This window comes from Nyctereutes procyonoides, unplaced genomic scaffold, assembly GCF_905146905.1.
Source record: "Nyctereutes procyonoides isolate TBG_1078 unplaced genomic scaffold, NYPRO_anot_genome, whole genome shotgun sequence".
Taxonomy (NCBI): Eukaryota; Metazoa; Chordata; class Mammalia; order Carnivora; family Canidae; genus Nyctereutes; species Nyctereutes procyonoides.
Window position 1 is genome coordinate 59,362,774 of NW_026575146.1, and position 19,011 is coordinate 59,381,784.

At 46.3% G+C, this 19,011-nt stretch overlaps 2 protein-coding genes across 8 annotated transcripts in view; one reads left to right on the forward strand and one right to left on the reverse strand.

Moving 5' to 3' along the window:
* The window catches only part of GLIS3 (GLIS family zinc finger 3), a 621,575-nt gene extending 619,048 nt beyond the window's left edge, over window positions 1–2,527 (reverse strand). For 6 of the 7 annotated variants that reach the window (XM_055311377.1, XM_055311373.1, XM_055311379.1 and 3 more), the window contains exon 1: window positions 1,910–2,198. The gene's annotated coding sequence lies outside the window, so the exon portion shown is untranslated. Of the gene's footprint in view, window positions 1–1,909; window positions 2,199–2,438 lie in introns of those variants that run through there. The other variant, XM_055311375.1, reaches the window with a different exon arrangement.
* A 206-nt stretch (window positions 2,528–2,733) lies between these two features.
* Window positions 2,734–19,011, forward strand: part of SLC1A1 (solute carrier family 1 member 1) — a 76,806-nt gene continuing 60,528 nt past the window's right edge. The window contains exon 1 of the mRNA XM_055311511.1: window positions 2,734–2,991. Within this exon, the coding sequence (XP_055167486.1) occupies window positions 2,901–2,991 (91 nt within the window). The 5' untranslated portion in view covers window positions 2,734–2,900. The remainder of the gene's footprint in view (window positions 2,992–19,011) is intronic.

Sequence of the window (19,011 nt, forward strand, 5' to 3'; positions counted from 1 at the left end):
ATCTGTATTTGTTACTTCCTATAGGAGGTGGTGGCTTCATGCACAGAGTTGGTGCATTTACCTTGAGCCAGACCACCTAGTTCACCTTAATTGTCTTCCTACTAACAGAGGGAACTGAAGGAAGTTACTGACCTTCTGTTTGCCTTAGATTCCTCAGCTGTAAGATGAAGATGATGATGACACACAATATCTGATTCTTCCAACAGTACCTTGAGGTAACCACCATCCCTACCACATTCAGTTGTTGGGAGGATCAAAGGATTTAATATGTGCAAAGTGGTTAGAGAGGTGCTGGCACATGGTAAGTACATTGTGTCTGCTTATTAATTATTTTTTATGGCTGCCTAAAGTGGAACCGCCATGGAGCAATGGCATAAATGCAGTTTATTATTCACTTGGCCCACCTGCTTTGAACTTTTGAGATTCTTGACTTTTATATGTAATTTAGAAGATTTTTATCATTTCAAAATGAGTGTATGCATTTTGGCTTTATACGTCTTTTCATATTGTGCTATTTTAAAATTGCATAATTTAAATAAGCATAAAGCAAGTATGTGCTATATATGAGCAATTACTGTTGATAAATATGCAAGGGTTCTCGTGGGTCTGATGTAGCTCGGGGTACGTTCCTGACAGGCAGGCCACAGGAGAGAGGGAGTAAAAGATGTCAGCTCAGGTTGACTCCAAGTAAAACCAGTACTGGTGCTGATTGCGAGCCAGTCAGTAAGCCTCTTACAAATATTGTATTCAACTCTTACAATACCCTCATGAGAGAAATAATATTAATGCCTCCATGTTACAGATATAGAAACTGAGTCACAAAGAAATGTAAGCAACTTGCCCAAAGTTACCTAGCTGGTAAGTGATGGTACTGGGATTTAAACCTAAATATCCTACCCACAAAACCCAGGTGTAGTTGTTCTACTCTACCTCAAAAAGTTGTCAGGTACAAAATTCATCTTAGGTCTTCCACCTCTTTTTCTCTCTTTAGGGCCTGTTTATCTCTTAAATACAGCCCTGCCCACAACTGTAAGGAACATGAATATGCTTATGGTAAACACTCAGGAAAATGCAGAAAGATAGAACGCAGAAAGAATTGAACGTGCTATTATATCACCCAAAGACCACCATTGTTAAAGTTTTAGCATGTCCTCCGAGACTTCTTTCCGAAGTATATGATTTTTTTGTCTATGTTTGCTTTACATACCTGTGACCAATTATATACACAATTCAATCTTCCTTTTTTCCTCCTAATATTATTATCATCTGCTATCTCATGCAATTAGAAAGTTCATAAACTTCCTTTCTATAGGCTACATAGTGTGCTACTGCATGACAGTTCCATGATATACTTGCCATTCCTTTCATGGTGGACACCTGAGTATTTCCAGCTTTTCTACTGTGGGATGGCTATTTCTGGCCTCTCTTTCTTGACAGTTTCTCTCCTTCTGACATTTCCTCAGCTCCTGCTCAGGCACACAGTGACCTTGGCACCTTTCTATCCTTCCTCTCTCAAAATTTAGTTTCTGGAAGGGAGCTGACAAAGTCATTCATACTAAAGTGTACGTGGTTCATAAAGCTGAATTATTATCTCTTGAAGAAGGCTTGCATCAGTTTCAGCCAAAGGAATGAAGCTCTAATTGTGGAGGCTTAGTCACCAGATAATCCAGTTGGGAAGCTCCCCCACCCTCCCCATTCAGAGAGTAGCCTCCACAATAGCAAAGAAAAGGTGCAGAGCTTACCTAATGTTAGGAAAGCTGACAGCAAGGCAGCCTGGAGCTGCAGAGGTGGTGAGGTGGGGAAGGAAAGGAAAGAGTTTGCATAAGTGACGGTGAAATAATGGGGTAGAAGAATAGAAGAGAACTCGAAAATTCACTTAGCCTCGCGGAATATATTTGGCACCACTTACCCAGTTTCTCCAACTCCCCTGTTTGCCTTTCCAGTGCCTTTGGCCTTAGGGGCGGGCCCACCTTCTCCCAGCTGGGCCGGGTGCTCGGACCTAATTGCTCTGCCAAATCTCACAGTTCGGGGGCCCTTGGGCGGCCACAGAGCCAGTCAAGCCCTAAGGGGGCCCACTGCAAGCCCTGTGTCCACGGACCGTCCCACTGGTGCCTCACCTCCCGCCCCTCAGAGAGAAGAGTTAATAGTCCGGGTGGGGGCAGGGAGGGGGGCAGCAGGCGAGAGCTCACAAAGTCCTGTTCTCCCCCCGCCCCCCCCCCGCACTCTTCCCCTCCCGCCAGGGGCTTCAAGCTCTCTAGACGCCTGGCAAATCCGAGGCTGCTGCGGGGAGCAAAGAGCACCCACGACAGAGCCCAGGGTCCCTCACCTCCCCCCACCGGCAAGGGCTTCGCGGGTTGGCTCGAGGAGGGGAGGGGGCGTGAGGGAGGGGAGGGCGGGGGCGTGCGGGAAGAGGTCCAAACCACCGTGGCTCCGCCCACCTGGGCTAGGAGAGGAGGAAAGCCGAAATCTGAAAAGCTGGTCTGGCAGGATTTAAAAAAAAAAGAAGAAGAAGAAGAAGAAGGCGGCGAGAGACTCCAGGTGAGGACTGGGCGGGCGCGGGGCAGCGGGCTCCCGACCCCCCGCGCGCACGGCGCACGCCCCCCGTCCGCCCCGCCCCGCCCTCCGTCCGCGCTGGTTGGCTCGGGCTCCGCAGAGCGCGGCGGCGGCAGGAGGAGCCGGGCGCGCCCGACGCGCACTGCCTGCGAGGGGCGGCGGGCGCGGCGCGCGGTCTCAGGTGGCGGCGGGGACCGCGGCGGGGACAGCGACCGCGGCGGCCGGCGCGCACCCTCTCCCCGCGCGCCCGCATCCCGCCCCGCCGCGCCGCGGAGCCCCCGCCGGTGCCCGCGCGCACGGCCGAGCCCAGCGCACAATAGCGGCGGCTCCCGGCCCCAGCGCCCGCCATGGGCAAGCCGGCGAGGAAGGGATGCGACTGCAGGCGCTTCCTGAGGAACAACTGGCTGCTGCTGTCCACCGTGGCCGCCGTGGTGCTAGGTGAGCGCGGGGCGGGGGGCGGGGGGCGGGGGGGGCCGCGCGCCCTCACGCGCTCCCGGCGCCCAGGCCGCGTGCGGGGCCGGCGGGTGCGCGGGTGGGCGAGGCGCGGCGGGGGCACCCGGGCGCCCCCCTCGGCCGCCGGGGTGTGCGTGCGAGGAACAGAGCTCCTCGGGGACCCCCGAATGATCAGAGGGGCTTGGAAGGGGGAAGGAAGCCCTCGGTTCTTCCCGTTTGGGGAGCAAACGTAGTTCATTATCACGTTTTCAGTCCTATGTGCTTTACCCCCATTCCCACCAGCACCACCAGCACCAGCACCGTGCTGCCGGGACAGGGATCCAGCGTGGATTTGGGTCCTCCGTTGGCCTGGAAGAAGGACCTTAGCCTCGGGGATGGCCGGAGGTCCCCAAGGGGAGGGAGGAAGAGGGTGTTGGCCGCTCACCCCGGGCCAAATTCTTGCCCAAACTCGGAGGTGTGCACTAATGGCCCACAGGAGGTCATTGGGGAAAGAGCTAACATAACTCAGATGTCTTGCTTCCCCACCCTGGTAATCTCCCAGAATAGCCTCCTTGAGCTTCCTTGCTCTCTCTCCACGTTGTTTTTCTACTGAAAATAATTTTTTAAGTCCTATTTGCTTGTTTTTAAACAAGGGTGTATTTAAATGATTCACACCTGACAGATTACTGGACTAAGTGGTGGTCTGAGCCATTGCTCAGAGGTATGAGTTGTTCCTACTTAGATCATGAATTTCTATTTGCCTGTCTTACAATTTGGGTTCTGAGACGCACCCCTTTGGGGTTGGAGTCGGTCTCCTTTCCACTGGGAGCTCACACAGGTGGGGACACTCAGCAGGTGAGAGGCCTTTGAGATCCCCATCTTCCCTTTGGAAACAGGAGCTGGATTTGTGGAAAAGGGGGTGGACTGGTAGCCTCCCGACCTCATGCTCCTTCTTCTTCTCCAGGGATGCTTCTGAATTTCAGAATATTTGGCATTGCCTACTCCCACTCTTGATGCTTCCCCCCCCGCCCCCCCAAAAAACCCTGTGGAAGTTAACGGAATCCTCAGAGTCAGATTTGCACCTTCAGAATCTTGTGCTAAAATAACGTCAGGTTTCTAGTAAAGAAATAACATCTTGGAATTGCTCTAGCAGAGGCCATTTGTGGGAGGAAAGGAGAGAGGTAGAGAAGCAAGTGTTTCTTATCTTATCTGCTTAAGTCTATTTCCCCCAAGGGCCAAATGGCTTAGGGGGTTTTAGGGAAAGTTTATCCTGCCCCCACTACATTTAAATAATACACCATGGAGAGAGTGATTTGATGTCTCTGCATCCAAACAGATGAGATGGCCTTGTTTGTTATCCCAAGTGGTAAGAGTCCAGAATTAATTGTTAAGCCCTATTTAAGGATGGTTACTGGGTAACTCAAGGCTGGCATTTCCCTCCTAATTCCTTGTGAAAGTGGAATAATCCTGCCTTTTTAGCCTTAGGGGTCTCCAGAGATGCTCACCTGTTAATCAAGTGTTGTGTTGCATACCACTGTTCAGCGTACCCATTCACGGAAGGCAGGTTTGGAAAGGATTTGGGGCAGTTGATCTGTGGCCTTAGGAGCCTATTGCATAAATACAGCTTCATTGTCTAGAGGGATCACATGCCCATTTTGCAAATCTGGCCTTTGGCATCAGAGCACTTCCCAACAGTTTTTTTTTTTAATAAGTGATTTTTTTAAATTTATTTATGATAGGCACACAGTGAGAGAGAGAGAGAGGCAGAGACACAGGCAGAGGGAGAAGCAGGCTCCATGCACCGGGAGCCCGACGTGGGACTCGATCCTGGGTCTTCAGGATCGCGCCCTGGGTCAAAGGCAGGCGCCAAACCGCTGCGCCACCCAGGGATCCCTTCCCAACAGTTTTTAATCTGGGTGAACCACAGGAGCTTGATTCAGACACTTTTCTCAAGAAAAGAAACCACCATATAAAAGTTTCAAGTGCCTCACTGAAGTCTTTCTGAACATTTGCTCCTCCAGGAGCAACACAGGGCTGTCCTGAGGCTTCCCATTCCTGGCCTGAGAAATGCCAACCCTAAGCCACCTCCAGTGTGGCCATCACAGGCACCCCCTGGGGTCTTCCGTTTTGTTTTTTTGTTGTTTTTTTTTTTTTTTTTTTCTTGAGCACTGGGTCTGAGTGGAAAACATGCCTCGGTTTGTGTGGTCTGCGCTAGCTCATTTGTTTAACCAGAATGAAATTTCTGCTAACTTAAAACAGTGAGGCTGAGTCCATATATAAAGTCATAGTAAGTTTATTTTAAAAGTCTTTATTAATACAGAAAATCACAAGCACTCTCATGCAGCTTCTTTTCTAGACCTTTTAAAAGAAGAAACTGTTAAATTTATTACCTACCTTGACAGAGTATCATCTTCTGATGATAGCCATCAAAATGTTCGGTCCCCTCTGGAATTTAACAGCCCTGACACTTTAAAATATTTTGATTATTGAAATGAGGGGCAACGGTTCTTATGAGCCAGCTTAAAGCCTCTGATTTTTCAAGACCTAGGCTGTCAGGGGAAGTGCAGCTAAGGAGCGTTCAATTTTTTACAAAGATACGGCATTTTGTTTCGGGCCCCATGGCCTGATTTTCAATTCATTTAACAGGCAGAAATTCTGAGGGTAGAATTTCTGTACTCCAACCAAGAATTCTGTCCAAACAGAATCACTATGTATAAAAAAAAACCCCTGTGTCACAGCATTCTGATTCAAATGACTCAATTATGATCATAATGTGTACGCATCTCCTTTGACTTATTATGGGATTAGGTCCCAGTAAGCCTGTGCTAAGTTGAAAATACCAAATATCATAATTCAAAAGTGCATTTAATACACTTGACCTGCTGAACACCATTGCTTAGCCTGGTCTACCTCAGATGTGCTCAGAACGTCAAATATCATAATTCAAAAGTGCATTTAATACACTTGACCTGCTGAACACCATGGCTTAGCCTGGTCTACCTCAGATGTGCTCAGAATGTCCATCAGCCTGCAGTCAGGCAAAAATCATCTCACACAAAGCCAATTTTGTAATAAAGCGTTGCACATCTCACGTGATTTGTTGAACACTGTACTGAAAGTGAAGAACAGTGGTTGTTGGGTACAGAATGGTTGTGTGTGTATTGGTGGTTGACCTCCATGATTGCGTGGCTGACTGAACCGCGGCGTGGCTCCCATGCCCAGCGTCACAAGAGAGGATTGTACCAGGTCTCACTAGCTGAGGAAAAGATCAAACTTCAAAATTTCAGGTCTGATTTCTACTAAACAAGTAACACTTTTGCACCATTGTGAAGTTGAAGAACGTCATGAACTGTGTGTGTCACGTTGCTAAGGCGCTCATGCAATCCTCACCCCATGCACAGCCTGGAGCTCAATCTTTCTGTCCAGGACATGCTTTATTTTAGCCATCTGAAAAGCCTGATTTCCACCTTACAGATTTTCAGGACAGGAAGTAGATGTTATTTACGTTACAGAGCTGGCAAGCTTGTTCATTCTGAATAATTTTTTTCAGAGCAGTAAGGAAGCAAGCATTTATAAATTCAGATTCCATCGTTTGACATGGAGAACAGTTATTTCACGCTATATTAGTAATCCCCTTGCCCAAGCCTTGTGTCTCCTACTGGTAGCTCTTGCAGTGCTACATATATTTGGCAGTGCTACGTAGAGTCATGGTATGTGCTCTCTTCCTCTGTGTTTTTTGTTTTGTTTTGTTTTTTAAGATTCTATCTATTCATGAGAGACAGAGCGAGAGAGAGAGGCAGGCAGAGACACAGGCAGAGGGAGAAGCAGGCTCCATGCTGGGAGCCTGATTGTGGGACCCATCCCGGGACTCCAGGATCAGGCCCTGGGCTGAAGGCGGCGCTAAACCGCCGAGCCACCCGGGCTGCCCTCTTCCTCTGTTTTTATGTCTTTGAAGCCTCTGACGACAGGGGCAGGCCACAGCTCAGGCTGCCCCTCACCTGTGCAGAGACTTGTGTGTGGCAGCATTCCAGAATGTCTATCATTACTGATAAAGCTTGCTTGATCTGGCAACTTCCTTGCCTGGTACTGCTGGGCCTCTAATCAGCTCAGTCTTGGAATACATCTGCAGTAACCAACACTTAAATCATTTGTTCATTCACTGGAGACTGTTCTGGAGCCTGGGCACAAGGCAGTAAACAAAACAATCAAAACCCCTTTCCTCATGGAACGTAATGTTCAAGTGGAGAGAGGTAAACAGAATGAATAGGTCAGCTGCAATGTAGAGTATGTCAGATGGTGAGAGTGTTCTAGAGCAACAAAAAGCAGAGGGGCCTGGCAGGGAGGGGTCTGCTTTTAAATAGGGCTATAGGAAAGGCCCTGCTGAATCGAGACTAGAAAGAGGTGGAGGAACACTGAGCACCACACCGATGACTGGGGAGCATCCTGGCTTGTTTGAGAAAGAACAAGGGATGGAGTGAGAGAGGGGAGGCAGGAGCTCACAGGGGCAGAGCAGTGGGAGAGTAGAGGCTCCTCTAAGGACTTTGACTTTTACTGGGAGGTGGGAAATGATTGAAAGTTTCTTAGCAGAGCACAGATGTGGTCTGGATGTATTTTAACCAGCTTGCACTGGCTGCTGTTTTGACCATAGACTGGCAGAGGCAGGGGTGGAAGCAGAGCCGGGTTCAGGAGGCTGGTGCATTTGACCTACTATACATTTGACTTCTTATACTTCTCAAATCTCATTTCCATCATGCCTTAGGAAATATTAGGAAATACGGAAAAAGTCAATGAAAACTTTTTGCAGCTATAAAATGTTGCATATATATATATATATATGTATATATATATAATCAACCAGCACCTTAGAAATCCCAGGCACATATATATGCATATATATACACACATATATACATATGTGTGTGAATGTGTGTATATGTGTATATATATAGGAAACTATAAAGTTGCCTGCCCATGGATAAGGGAACTGAGACTCAGCGCTCACAGTCACTCAGATGAAAACTGGCTACACCAGGTCCTCCTGTTCCTTTCCTTTGCCTCCTCTGGGCCACTTCTCTCTATCTTGCTCCCTAGCTCCCTGTCGTAGCTGATCCTTGCTAACCCTCCTGGGAACCACGGCAGTGTGGCCAAGTGCCATACTGGGGTGGAGAATGAGGATTCTCCCTCTACACTCTGGTCTGTATCGTCTTTTTCTCCCCTGAAACTGGGAAGGGGCAAAAGCATGCCTCCAGGACTCCAGGAATCACAGTGTGCGCCGTTGGAAGAAGACTGCTCCAGCAGAACCTGCCAGACACACGAGCCAGGCTGGTCTCCACCGTGGACTCAGACCTGTCCTTATGCAACTCTAGTTCATGAAGCTGCCCATTTCTTCCTTCCACCTTCAAAGTCTGCCTCTCCTACCTTCTATCAGAGAGGCTTGGCGTGATTGCAGCAGAGGGTATGATTGAGGGACATGGAAAGTCAAAAGGAGCAAGGCTGCTGAAGAGGCAGAGCCAGATCCTGAAGGGCCTAGAATGCCATGCTGACGAGTTCGAAAATGGTCAGAGGGTCAGGTTGGCAATGACACAGTGCTATGCTTGGTAAAAATCATTGAGGCAAATGTGTATAGCTTAATGGATCCTGGTAGGGCAGTCTTGCAGGTGGGCAGACTGCCGAGGGGGTTTAATGTCTGTGTCCGGCAGGGAGAGCTAGGGGCCTCAGAGCTGTACAGCCTCAGTAGAAGTGGAAAAGAAATGACAGTACAGTTAACTCGAGCTGCTCAGCAGGTTAAGCTGATGGGCTGGGTTTGTTCCTGTAGGGAATGGAGGTGGCAATCTAGCAGAAGAGGGAGCCCCAGAAGTGGCACCCTCTTAGAAAAGAACAATTGTGCTCTCCCACTGTGCAGCAGGAACATCTTCTTGTATGTGTTACTGTGCAGTTAGAATACACCCTCATTTTTTTTTTGCCTCCAACACCAATCCATAGGCCTCCCTGAACCCACAGCACCTGTCACAGTGCATGGTGGGCTCAATACATGCGTTAATTTGTTGAACCATCTATGACCCAGAGAGTAAGACATTGTCGTTGTTTATTGAGTGAATAAATGAGGCCAAGGCTTAGTTTGAATTCCATGTCTTCCACAAATCCTCTTCTGCCTACTTCAGCATTCTCCCATATGCATCAGTAACTCTGGTCAACACTTAGTCTACATATATATTAAGCATGGTCATCCTTTCTTCCTCAAACTAGATTATAGACCCCTTGAGGGCAAAAGCACCCCTATTACCCCCAGAAGACTCTGGAACATGAAATGAGACCTTAAAGTAATGAGCCTTATTCTTAAGAGCTCTTTAAGAAAGCGTATCTGATGTTTAAACTCTCTGGGCCTTTGTTTCCTTATCAGAAAGAAGGGGGGTTTAGATGACCTAGAAGAGCAAGGATTTCATTCACGTGGAGTTCCCTTTAGAGATAGTGGACTGTCTGGTGGGATATGTTTGTTGAGAAAGAATTGGAAACAGAAGTTCTGAAATTGATTACTGATGTCTGCCAAGGGCTTAGGAGCAGAGAGTAGGGGCATGTGTGCAGCTTACTTGTTGACCCTGGATTTGAAGATCTCTGCATTCCTTCTAGCTTTAATCCTTTTGCCCAGTGATTATATCATCCTCGTTCCTCAGTTTATTGCCAGGAACCAGAGGAAATCTTCCATGGGACACTTAGTGTTAAAGCTCATTATGGGAAAGACAAAATGATCTTGCTGTTGAGTCCATTGTAAACCTCTGCAACTTGAGTTTCACAATATAAATTGAAAAATAAATAAGTAAATAACGTATTTGGTATATTGGACTGTTACCAGGGCAGTATTTCATGTCAGCACAAGATTATTCAGGAATATGAGGTCTAATAACTTGTGTTCTTGCTGTATATGTGTATGTATATCTTGAATGTATCTGCTTAATTAGGTACCTTAGATAAGAGGTCCTTTGGCTGGCTTGACCCAAGATCCACATATGAAAGAATTAGAAAAAAGAATTTTCTGCTTTGAATGTCCATGCCTGATGCCTTTCATTTTTTAAACCAAATTGGAACCAAGCAGATTTGGGAACTCACTAAAAAGATTCTGATTTTTTTGTTGTTTTCTGCATGGTATATACCTCAAGTCTATCAAACCAAAATCCTGCACAAAGCTAGAAGAATCCAAATGTATAAAATGCATCTTTAAAAAATTATTAAAGGTGTTAGCCCAACACCTTATGTTGGATACACATTCTTAATGCCGTCTGTTGGGAGGACTTTTTTTTTTTTTTAAGATTTTATTTATTTATTCATGACAGACACAGAGAGAGAGAGAGGCAGAGACACAGGCAGAGGGAGAAGCAGGCTCCATGCAGGGAGCCTGACATGGGATTCGATGCCGCATCTCCAGGATCACGCCCTGGGCTGAAGGCAGGCACTAAACCGCTGAGCCACCAGGGCTGCCCTATTGGGAGGACTTTGAAGGTAAATTGCTAAAGTACAGAGAAGGAGAAAAGATGGTATGTGTGCATGGATATGTGTCTGTGTCTGTCTATTTAGTTTGATAGTCAGAAAACAAGATCAGAGACACTTAGGTGGCTCTGTTGGTTAAGTGTCCAACTTGAATTCAACTTAGGTTAGAATTCCTGTGATTGAGCCCCACATGGGGCTCCACGCTCAGCAAGGAGTCTGCTTGAGATTCTCTCTCTCCTTCTCCCTCTGCCCTTCCCCCACATTGGCATGCACGCACTCTCTTCTCTCAAATAAATAAATAAATCTTTCTTAAAAAGAGAGAAGATTGTTCATAGATATTCAACATCTTGTTAGATGTCACTTAATGTGAGACATTGGGTTTTTTAGTACAAAAAAACCCCGTAAAATCAAAGCTATCTACCTGTCAAAAATCTGAGCAACAAGCATAAGAGATAAAGGACAAGTGAAGACACATGATCTTGAAAATCACTATGTGCCAGATCAGGATATGGTAAAGCTCTCAGAGTAGCTCAGGTGGTAGAAACCCTGGGCAGGTCAGACCAGGTGTACATACATGGGATTAGGAATTCGCTATTAGAGTGCTCATGTGAGCATTTGCTTGTTGAGAGAGAAAGCTTTCCACATTAATTACTTGTGAGGAATTGTGATTACCTTTAGCAGAGCTGAGCCTCAAAGTAACTGTCCTACGGGGAGTCAGCAACAGGCTGGCCCCGTGCCAGGGAAGCTCTGTTCGCCTGCAGAAGTGCAGATTTCCCCTGTGTCGGGGCTGGAGATCTGGAGTCACGTATGCTGTGAGGACTGGAGCACTCTCGAAGAAAATGAATTCATTTTCGGTGACATCAAGTGGCCCATTTTAAACACCCCTGCAGCAGTGTGTTAAAGTAGCAAGTGTTTTCAGTGACCTTTCCTATTTAGAATGTTAAACATCTAATAGCACAGAATATTGGAGACAGTGACTATTATGCCAATAATTCACTTTGGAGCTATAGTTTGGCTCAGTGGATAGATTTAGAAGGAGGTAATTCATTACACTTGCAGTGGAAACAGTCCAAACTTCAACAAAGAACGCTCTGTTGTAATTAGTACACTCCACAGTAACACCTCTGTTGATGGAAAGAAAGTGTTTTGGTGACTCACTCAGTTTCCAGAAATGTTACTACCCTACGTTCAGAAAGTATCTGCCAACTGCCTGTTCCATTACCAGTGGTAGAATATTTCCTTTCCAGCAAATACTCCTGCACTTTCCGGGATGGGTGGACCTTGGCCCAGCCTGCAGATGCTTCATGCCGTGTGTTGTGTGAGTTCTGGGCAGCAGCCCCCACTCAGCTAGCCCCCACTCAGCTAGGAGGACATTGCACCTTGTTCTCAGGCACAAGAACCAGAGCCAGCACTGAGCTGAGACCCTTCCACCAGGTCCTGCACCTGCAGCCTGAGATCCTTGTTCCCTTGGCCCTTCTTGGTTTCACGGTCCCTAACTGTGCCCACATATGGGACAGTTGTCATAGTACATCTTCATGTGTTGTCCAGGAAGGGTCCCTACACCAGCATCATGTGACTCTGTGAGGTTTGCATGTCAATGCAGGGTGGTGGCCTTTGGGCCTGGAACTTCCATTCAGAAATGACTTCAGAGAGGGTCCACGCTATGTGTTTATTCTTATAACTGCACTGGATTCAGTGCTCTCAGGTTTTTAAAACTACATTTACTTACTCAACGAAGAAGGAAACCCTTTGGGAAGAGAGCTTAAGCGAGATTGTAAAATCAAATTATCTTTCTACCACTGTTCTATTGCTCGAGAGTTATCTGGTTACTTATAATTCAATAAAGAATTAAGTCAACAACAAAAAAGAAATGCATCATCACCAGAAATACCTAACCACAGAAAGCCTAATCTCTAAGCCTCTTCTCACTTCTGGAAGATAAACTGGTTTTGTTTAGAATGGGTATTTCATATACTTCATTGCCTTCTGAGTCCCTTAACCACTTTACAGGTTTCATGCAAGATTCCCCAAATTATGAGACAATAAGGGAGACACATTTTCTCCTTTGAAAAGTTACTTTCCTTGAGATTCACCAAGCCTACAATTTGCTAATATTCATTGAGGGCTTACTATAAGTTTTATGCACTTTAATTTCCCATTTGACCCTGCGCACAATGAAGTAGGAAGTTTGCCCTTTTGCAGATGAGAGAAGGAAACATAAAAGGCTTAAGTCCCGTGGCTGCAGTCCCAGTCAAAGCTGGGATTTGCACCTAGGACTATCTGATTCTAAAACTGAGGTTCTTAAACATTAAGCAGGGCTCCTTTCTTCCTAGCAGACCTTGCTACAACTAATGGGTAATTCAAATTATTCGTGTAGATTTCACTCTTGTACAATGATTAAATGAAGCCTATTCTCCCCCTTCTTGCTCTGTCCCTTGCCCATCTCTTGGCTCCTCTTCATCCTGTCTTTGGGGCATCCCCCGTGGTCTGCCTCCCCCCTTTTTCCCCTCAGAAGCCTCCTATTTGAACGTATATTCTGGCCAAGCTTGTCTAGTGGTTGCTTCCCCTCGGTGTGTTGCACTTTGCTGCCTGAATGATTTTGCTCATTGTTTCACCCACTGTTACCCTACCCGTCCTTGAAGATGGATCACCTGATTCCCACTTTTATCGAATAGACTTCTCTGGCTGCACAGCCAGAGGTGATCTGCCCTCTCTGTGCTCTTGTCACCTTTCATTTATACCTTAACATCCCCACATTACACTGCATGTGCACCACCTCCCCAGACCCTGCCCTGTGGCAGACATCACTGATTGATTACTGCATTCTTAACCACAGAGCTCAGTTATGGCCTCAAAATCCCCAAAACTATCCTCCAGGGAACCACTGTCCATCAAAGGGAACTGACATGTAAGAGGGAAAGTGTTGTCTATGATTGGGAACATCTTTTCATTTAGCAATCAATTAGGAGCTCAGTTCAAATGGAGCAACTATTAATGTTACTGGCAAAAGATGCAGAGTGAAAATCTGTTTTGTCTCAGAGTGTCAGATGCCACCCAACAGTAGCCCAAGTGCGGTAAATGCTGCAAGAAAGCTACATCTTGTATTGGGCCTTCAAAGAAGAGAGATGGAATTGAGAAAGAGTTCCTGGAAGTGTCCAGGAATGGCCTTGAGCAGGTGCGGTAGGATTCCTGGGCTGGAAGATGGGACATAAGCCCAGGTTGAGATAATGATAGAAGGACAAAGGCCCATATCCTGTCTTATGTCTAGTTTCAGTATCATGTGCAACTACTATGTAATAAATGTGTTGCTGTGTTTTCACAACTTCTCTATCTCACCTTAATTTCCTGAGGATGGAAACAAAAAAAGCGGCCTCATATGGGTCTGTTGTACTCATGGCATCTAGTACTGCACCTTCTTTGTACATGACACCCCCAAATCATTTTTCACTTGGTTACAACTAGCCACTTAGTTTTTTGTTTTTTAATTTTTTAAAATTAGATTTCATTTACCTATTTGAGAGAGAGAGAGCACAGAGGGAAAAGGAGAAGCAGACTCCCCACTGTGTAGAGAGCCCAATGCAGGGCTCGATCCCAGGACCCTGAGATCACGACCTGAGCTGTAGGCAGATGCTTAACCAACCAACCAAGCCACCCAGGTAGCCCAGTTGTATGGGTTTTTGAGTAAAGACCTCTCAAGCTGGAGCCATCCTAAATATACTTTACTTCTACATTGGGGGTCCCAGAAGAAGAGCAAGCATGGCCAACAACAGTTCTGAAGCCATTTTAGTGTGAGCTCCACATGACCTCAAAGCTCCCAGGCTGGAGGGAGTTTCTCCACCCTGAGGAAGACCTGTGACCTTCTCAGGAAGGCAGCACCAGCATAGGCCTGATCTCCAGAGAATTCTTTGGAGTGGTTAGAGATTTGGGCCATGTGGTCTCCCAGATTTGGGCCATGGCATAAAGCTAAATCAGCCTTGAATGATAGGGCTTTTTTCAATGTGATATTTAGCAATACCTATGTCCGCTTGCGAATTTATTTCTAGGTTTTCCTCCCCGCCACCCCCCAAAATCTTTTTACATCCTTGTTCAAATTCTGCCCATTTCTCTCCCTGTCTGGAGATTATTTCTATGATAAGGAATTAATTAACCTGTCTGTGCTGCCTGTTCCAGTAGACCTTGAGCTTGAACTGCTTGGATAATCACTAGATTTGGTCATTAAAGAGTCTGAAGATGGGTTTTTACTTTTTTATTGGCAAAAGTTAATCGTCAACCAGGAGACAGAACACGTCTGCTCCATTTCTGCTTCCTCTCCATTGATTCCTTTCTCACACCTCCTGAAGTTTTGTCACTTGGAGGAGCTTCTGAGTTCCAAAGAGGAATGGAGTTGGAAATATTGCCAGTTCAGAAGCCACAGACCCTGAGAAACAAAGTTCACATCTACTATTGTTTAAGTGGGAATGCTTGAGTAAAGTTGGGGTGCTTTTTAAAATTTCAAGTAGATAGCCATAGAAAAACAGAACTTAAGGCATCTAAAATCTAGAACCGTGGGGCTCATCCCAGAGCTTCCAGAGGCTTTGCAAATCCTGCTCTGGGCTCTAGGGTAAAGGGTTAGTGGATCACAGCAGGTGGGTTTGGAGCAGTGGCGTTTTGCTTAGATTTTCTTCCTCCTCCTCTACAGCCTCTTCTCCCACTCCCCAGGCAACACCTGTTGTCCATGTGGGCAACCCCAACAAAGGGGGCTGAAAAGCCTCACAAGTGTTAAACATTCCCAGATTCCAAAAGTAAACAGAACCCTTAAGTAGTACTATGAAAAAATTACACTCATTGTGTTTGATTTCTTGGGTCTCTGGTGGTCATCTTAAATGCATTTATAGTTATTTCCAGACCTTCTATCTAATCCATTATTGTTCTCAAACAGGCTAATGCATAAGCAGGTACTTTATAAACCTGTGAAGTGCCTTATAAATGTTTCTTATTGTTAAGGGGGTGTGCAAATGGGGAAATCTGGGTCCTGGGTACAATGTTATTCCTTGGAGATACTGGTATATACAGTGTCACCTTTGTGTGTTTTCCTGGGGCCCTACTCTCATCCTATGAAAAGACATTTGGTCTTTTAGTGGCTATATAGCATGGTTAACATTCTAAACAGGACTATTCTTTCCTTTCACAAGTAATTAACAAGTTGGCTATCTTTGTGGGTTTTTTTTTTCTTCTGGTGAGGATTAAAAGAAGTATCCAAGGTATTTACAGACAGATTCCTGACCCAGCCTTTCAGCACTGGAGACCACTTTCATTTTAATTTAAGAAATACCATAAAATTCTTCAAATACATCTTAACTTAACTTGAAGATAACTAAATATTTCTGTGGTCCTTCTGGGAGTGGGGAAGGATAGTTCAGGGTTACAGCTCCACAGAAGTTAGAGCAGACAGGTAAACAGCAGCCAGGCGGCATTGTTGGGAATCATTAGAGACCAGAGTTCAAGGTGACAAAAGTTTTCGAAGCAGAAGTGAGGAATGGCTGAGGGAAATCAGGGAATCCACTTCCTTAGACTTAGCCTTCTGGGTGCAAGGTCCCTCAGACTGAGAATTCCAGGCTTGGGACAGGTTTAGAAAATTTAGGATAGCTGACTGCCTTTTTTCTGCCAGAGATCTCTTTCTCTGCCCTCAAATTGCTCCTGACTACAACCAGCTGTAGGGAAGATGGTCGGGTTTCATTTACTCAGAGGGAGAAGGCTTCCTGAAATTGTGTAATGAACCAAGAAAAGTTTATGAGAGTTGTAAAACTGGTTATGGTAGGTAGTGTTTCCAGACATCTAGTGTTAAACCTGAGGAAAAGGTGTGTGCCAACCAGAGGACCCTCCCAACCAGAGAACCCAGGACCTCCCCAAACCATGAGTCTGAGTGAGGGGACTCACAGATCCTTCAGTGACTTGGAGGCCAAATATTTTCCCAGGTGCCAAGGAGGGGGAGAGAATAAAATGTAACTACAAGGTAGATGAAGGTCTTTCAGAGGCATGCATAGAGTAGGCTGAGAGGTGGCATCATCCATGAGATTATTAGATACAGTAGAAAATGGGAGATTTTAGAACCCACAAGTCAAGTCACAGATATGTATCTCAGAAATAACCCAACCACACAAGTTGGGGACTGACATACCTTTGAGGGAGAGAGAGAGAGAGTCTGCTTGTTCCTAGATTGAAGGTTCACTCATAAACTGGCCTCTAAGCCAGCAGATGCTTCCTGTAGGGACTAGAGTCGGGGGGTGGGGGGGTGGCGGTGGTCCTATAACCGACCTCATCCTCATTTGAACCCATGGGGCTCTTGGGACTCCAGGAGCCCCAGAAGCCTGGGAGAAGTCCAGAGGTGTAGGAACCAGACGCCCAAATTCTCATGGGTGCATTACCACAGCCATTGTCGAAGGAAGACAACCCCATAAGTTAGGAGTTACCTGAGAGGCCATATGTATGATGCACCTCTGAGTTGGATGGCTCTGGAACGGTGTGGCCGAATTCACACCCACATTCCTGTGGCCCAGTTTTCACACTCAGCCAGTGGCATCCTCTCTCAGCTGTTCCCTCCTGTCTTGTAATTAGTGTTGAGTAAAGAGTAGAAAATGTGGTGGCCTCCTGGGCCCATGTGTTGTACGGCACTTATGCATTCGGGTTCAGTTCAGTGCAGCACATAGTGATCAAATAGCTGTGGAGAATCAGGCTCAGTGCCTGGGGTGGTGGGAGTACAGAAGTGAGCATACAGTCGTTATGATTCAGGAGCTCAAGATGAGGCAAGGGGCTGAACTAGAGGTCTGTTAGAGGCAGTAACAGATGCAAATGAAGGTAAGCGGGACAGAGAATAGATTCCACCTGGGGAGGGAGCCCACAAAAGGCTTTCTGCAGGAGGTGACGTTTTAACTAGATTTTGAGGGGTAAGAGTTCACTCTTACAAAGAGAATGGCAGAAGGTTATTTTTTCTTCTTTTTTTAGAGGGGAATTTATGCAAAAAAAAGGGGGGGTGGCCACAAAAGCAAAGAGCATCTTTAAGAAATAGCAAGGAGTTTGTTGTCACTATAAATGAGGACACAGGGTGGTGAGGACATGAAGGCTTATATCAGCTTAGGGACCTATCAGAAAACACAGGACCCACTCACTCAAAAGTGTTTACCTGAACAGAATTTAATCAGGGGACATGTACCAGGGTAAGCAGGGTTAAGAAAACCAGCAAAAGATGGTGAGACACCCAGAGCTGATAACTGTGGGAAGCTGTTAGCTCCCCTATACCTGAACAGGCAAGGGGAGGGGGCAGTAATACGACAGTCCAGTGAGGGTTGGGGCTGTGGCAGAGGGACCATGTGATAGGACCTGTGTGGCCACAGGACTGCAGCCACTCCTAGAACCATGGCAAGGCTGGGAGGGAGCACAGGTGATAAATACCCCAACCTCTCTTTCCATCTTTGAGATTTGTAGCTAGTGCCTCTCCTTGGCTAAACTTAGCCAAAGCCAGAGGACGAGGAACCCTGAGTTACACATTTTGTAGAGCCCAGCCTCCTGGAACATAAAGCAGGCAAGAAATGAGAGAAGTTAAATCTGAAAGGCAAATAGGAAATAACCAGCACAGAGCCATGTGGCTTTGAGTGCTAAGAGGTTTTTCTCAGGACACCATTATACCACAAAAACTGTTGAAAAGATACAAGGTCTATGAGTGATGGCAGAGAAGAAAGTTTGATGATGTCTAGTGATACTGCTGCTTATGGGCATTATGAGAAATGAGCCTCTGTAACTATATTACCAGCATGACCATTCCCCTGCCTTGTCCCCCACATCACCAGCCTTTTGTCCATGCAAAGAGGGCAAATGTGATTGGTGGTGGAGGTACCCAGAATACCAGTGACACCCTCTCCACCCACCTTATAATTAAGGACTCTTCTAATTGGAAGTGACAGAAAATCCAGGTCAAACAGGCTCACGCCAAAAGAGTAAGGGGTGAGGTGTAGAATTTATGGCTCAGATAATTTAAGAGTTCAGAAATACTAATGGCTTCAGGTACAGCTGGATCCAGGGATTTAGACAGTACCCTCTGGCCTGTTCTTTGTTTACATACAGTTTCTGCATGCCTGTATTGTTTTCACCCTCAGGCATGACTCCCATTGGTGGTGAGATAGTTGTGAGCACAGCTAAGGGTTTCCATTTCCCTGTTCCATGCCCAGCAGAAGAGAAAAATTTTCTGATCCTATGGTTCAAACAAGACTCCTGTGCCTTGGCCTGTACCTCAGGCAGCCCTAATTGGGGCCAGAATCACTCCCTCACCTTACACAATGTCCCCCCAACTACCTAGTAACAGGTGCCACTGTACATCAGATGGATCAAAACCTGGGAGGTGTGCTAACGACAGCAGGGATAATGGATATTGGGTGGCAGTTACAACAGATGCCCTGCCTTTTATCTTTGTGTCCTTATGCTATTTCCTGAATGCAATTAGTACATAATCATAGGCCAAGTTTTATTGAATTCATGGGATAGAAACGTTTGAAGTTGTTTAGATAATCACCA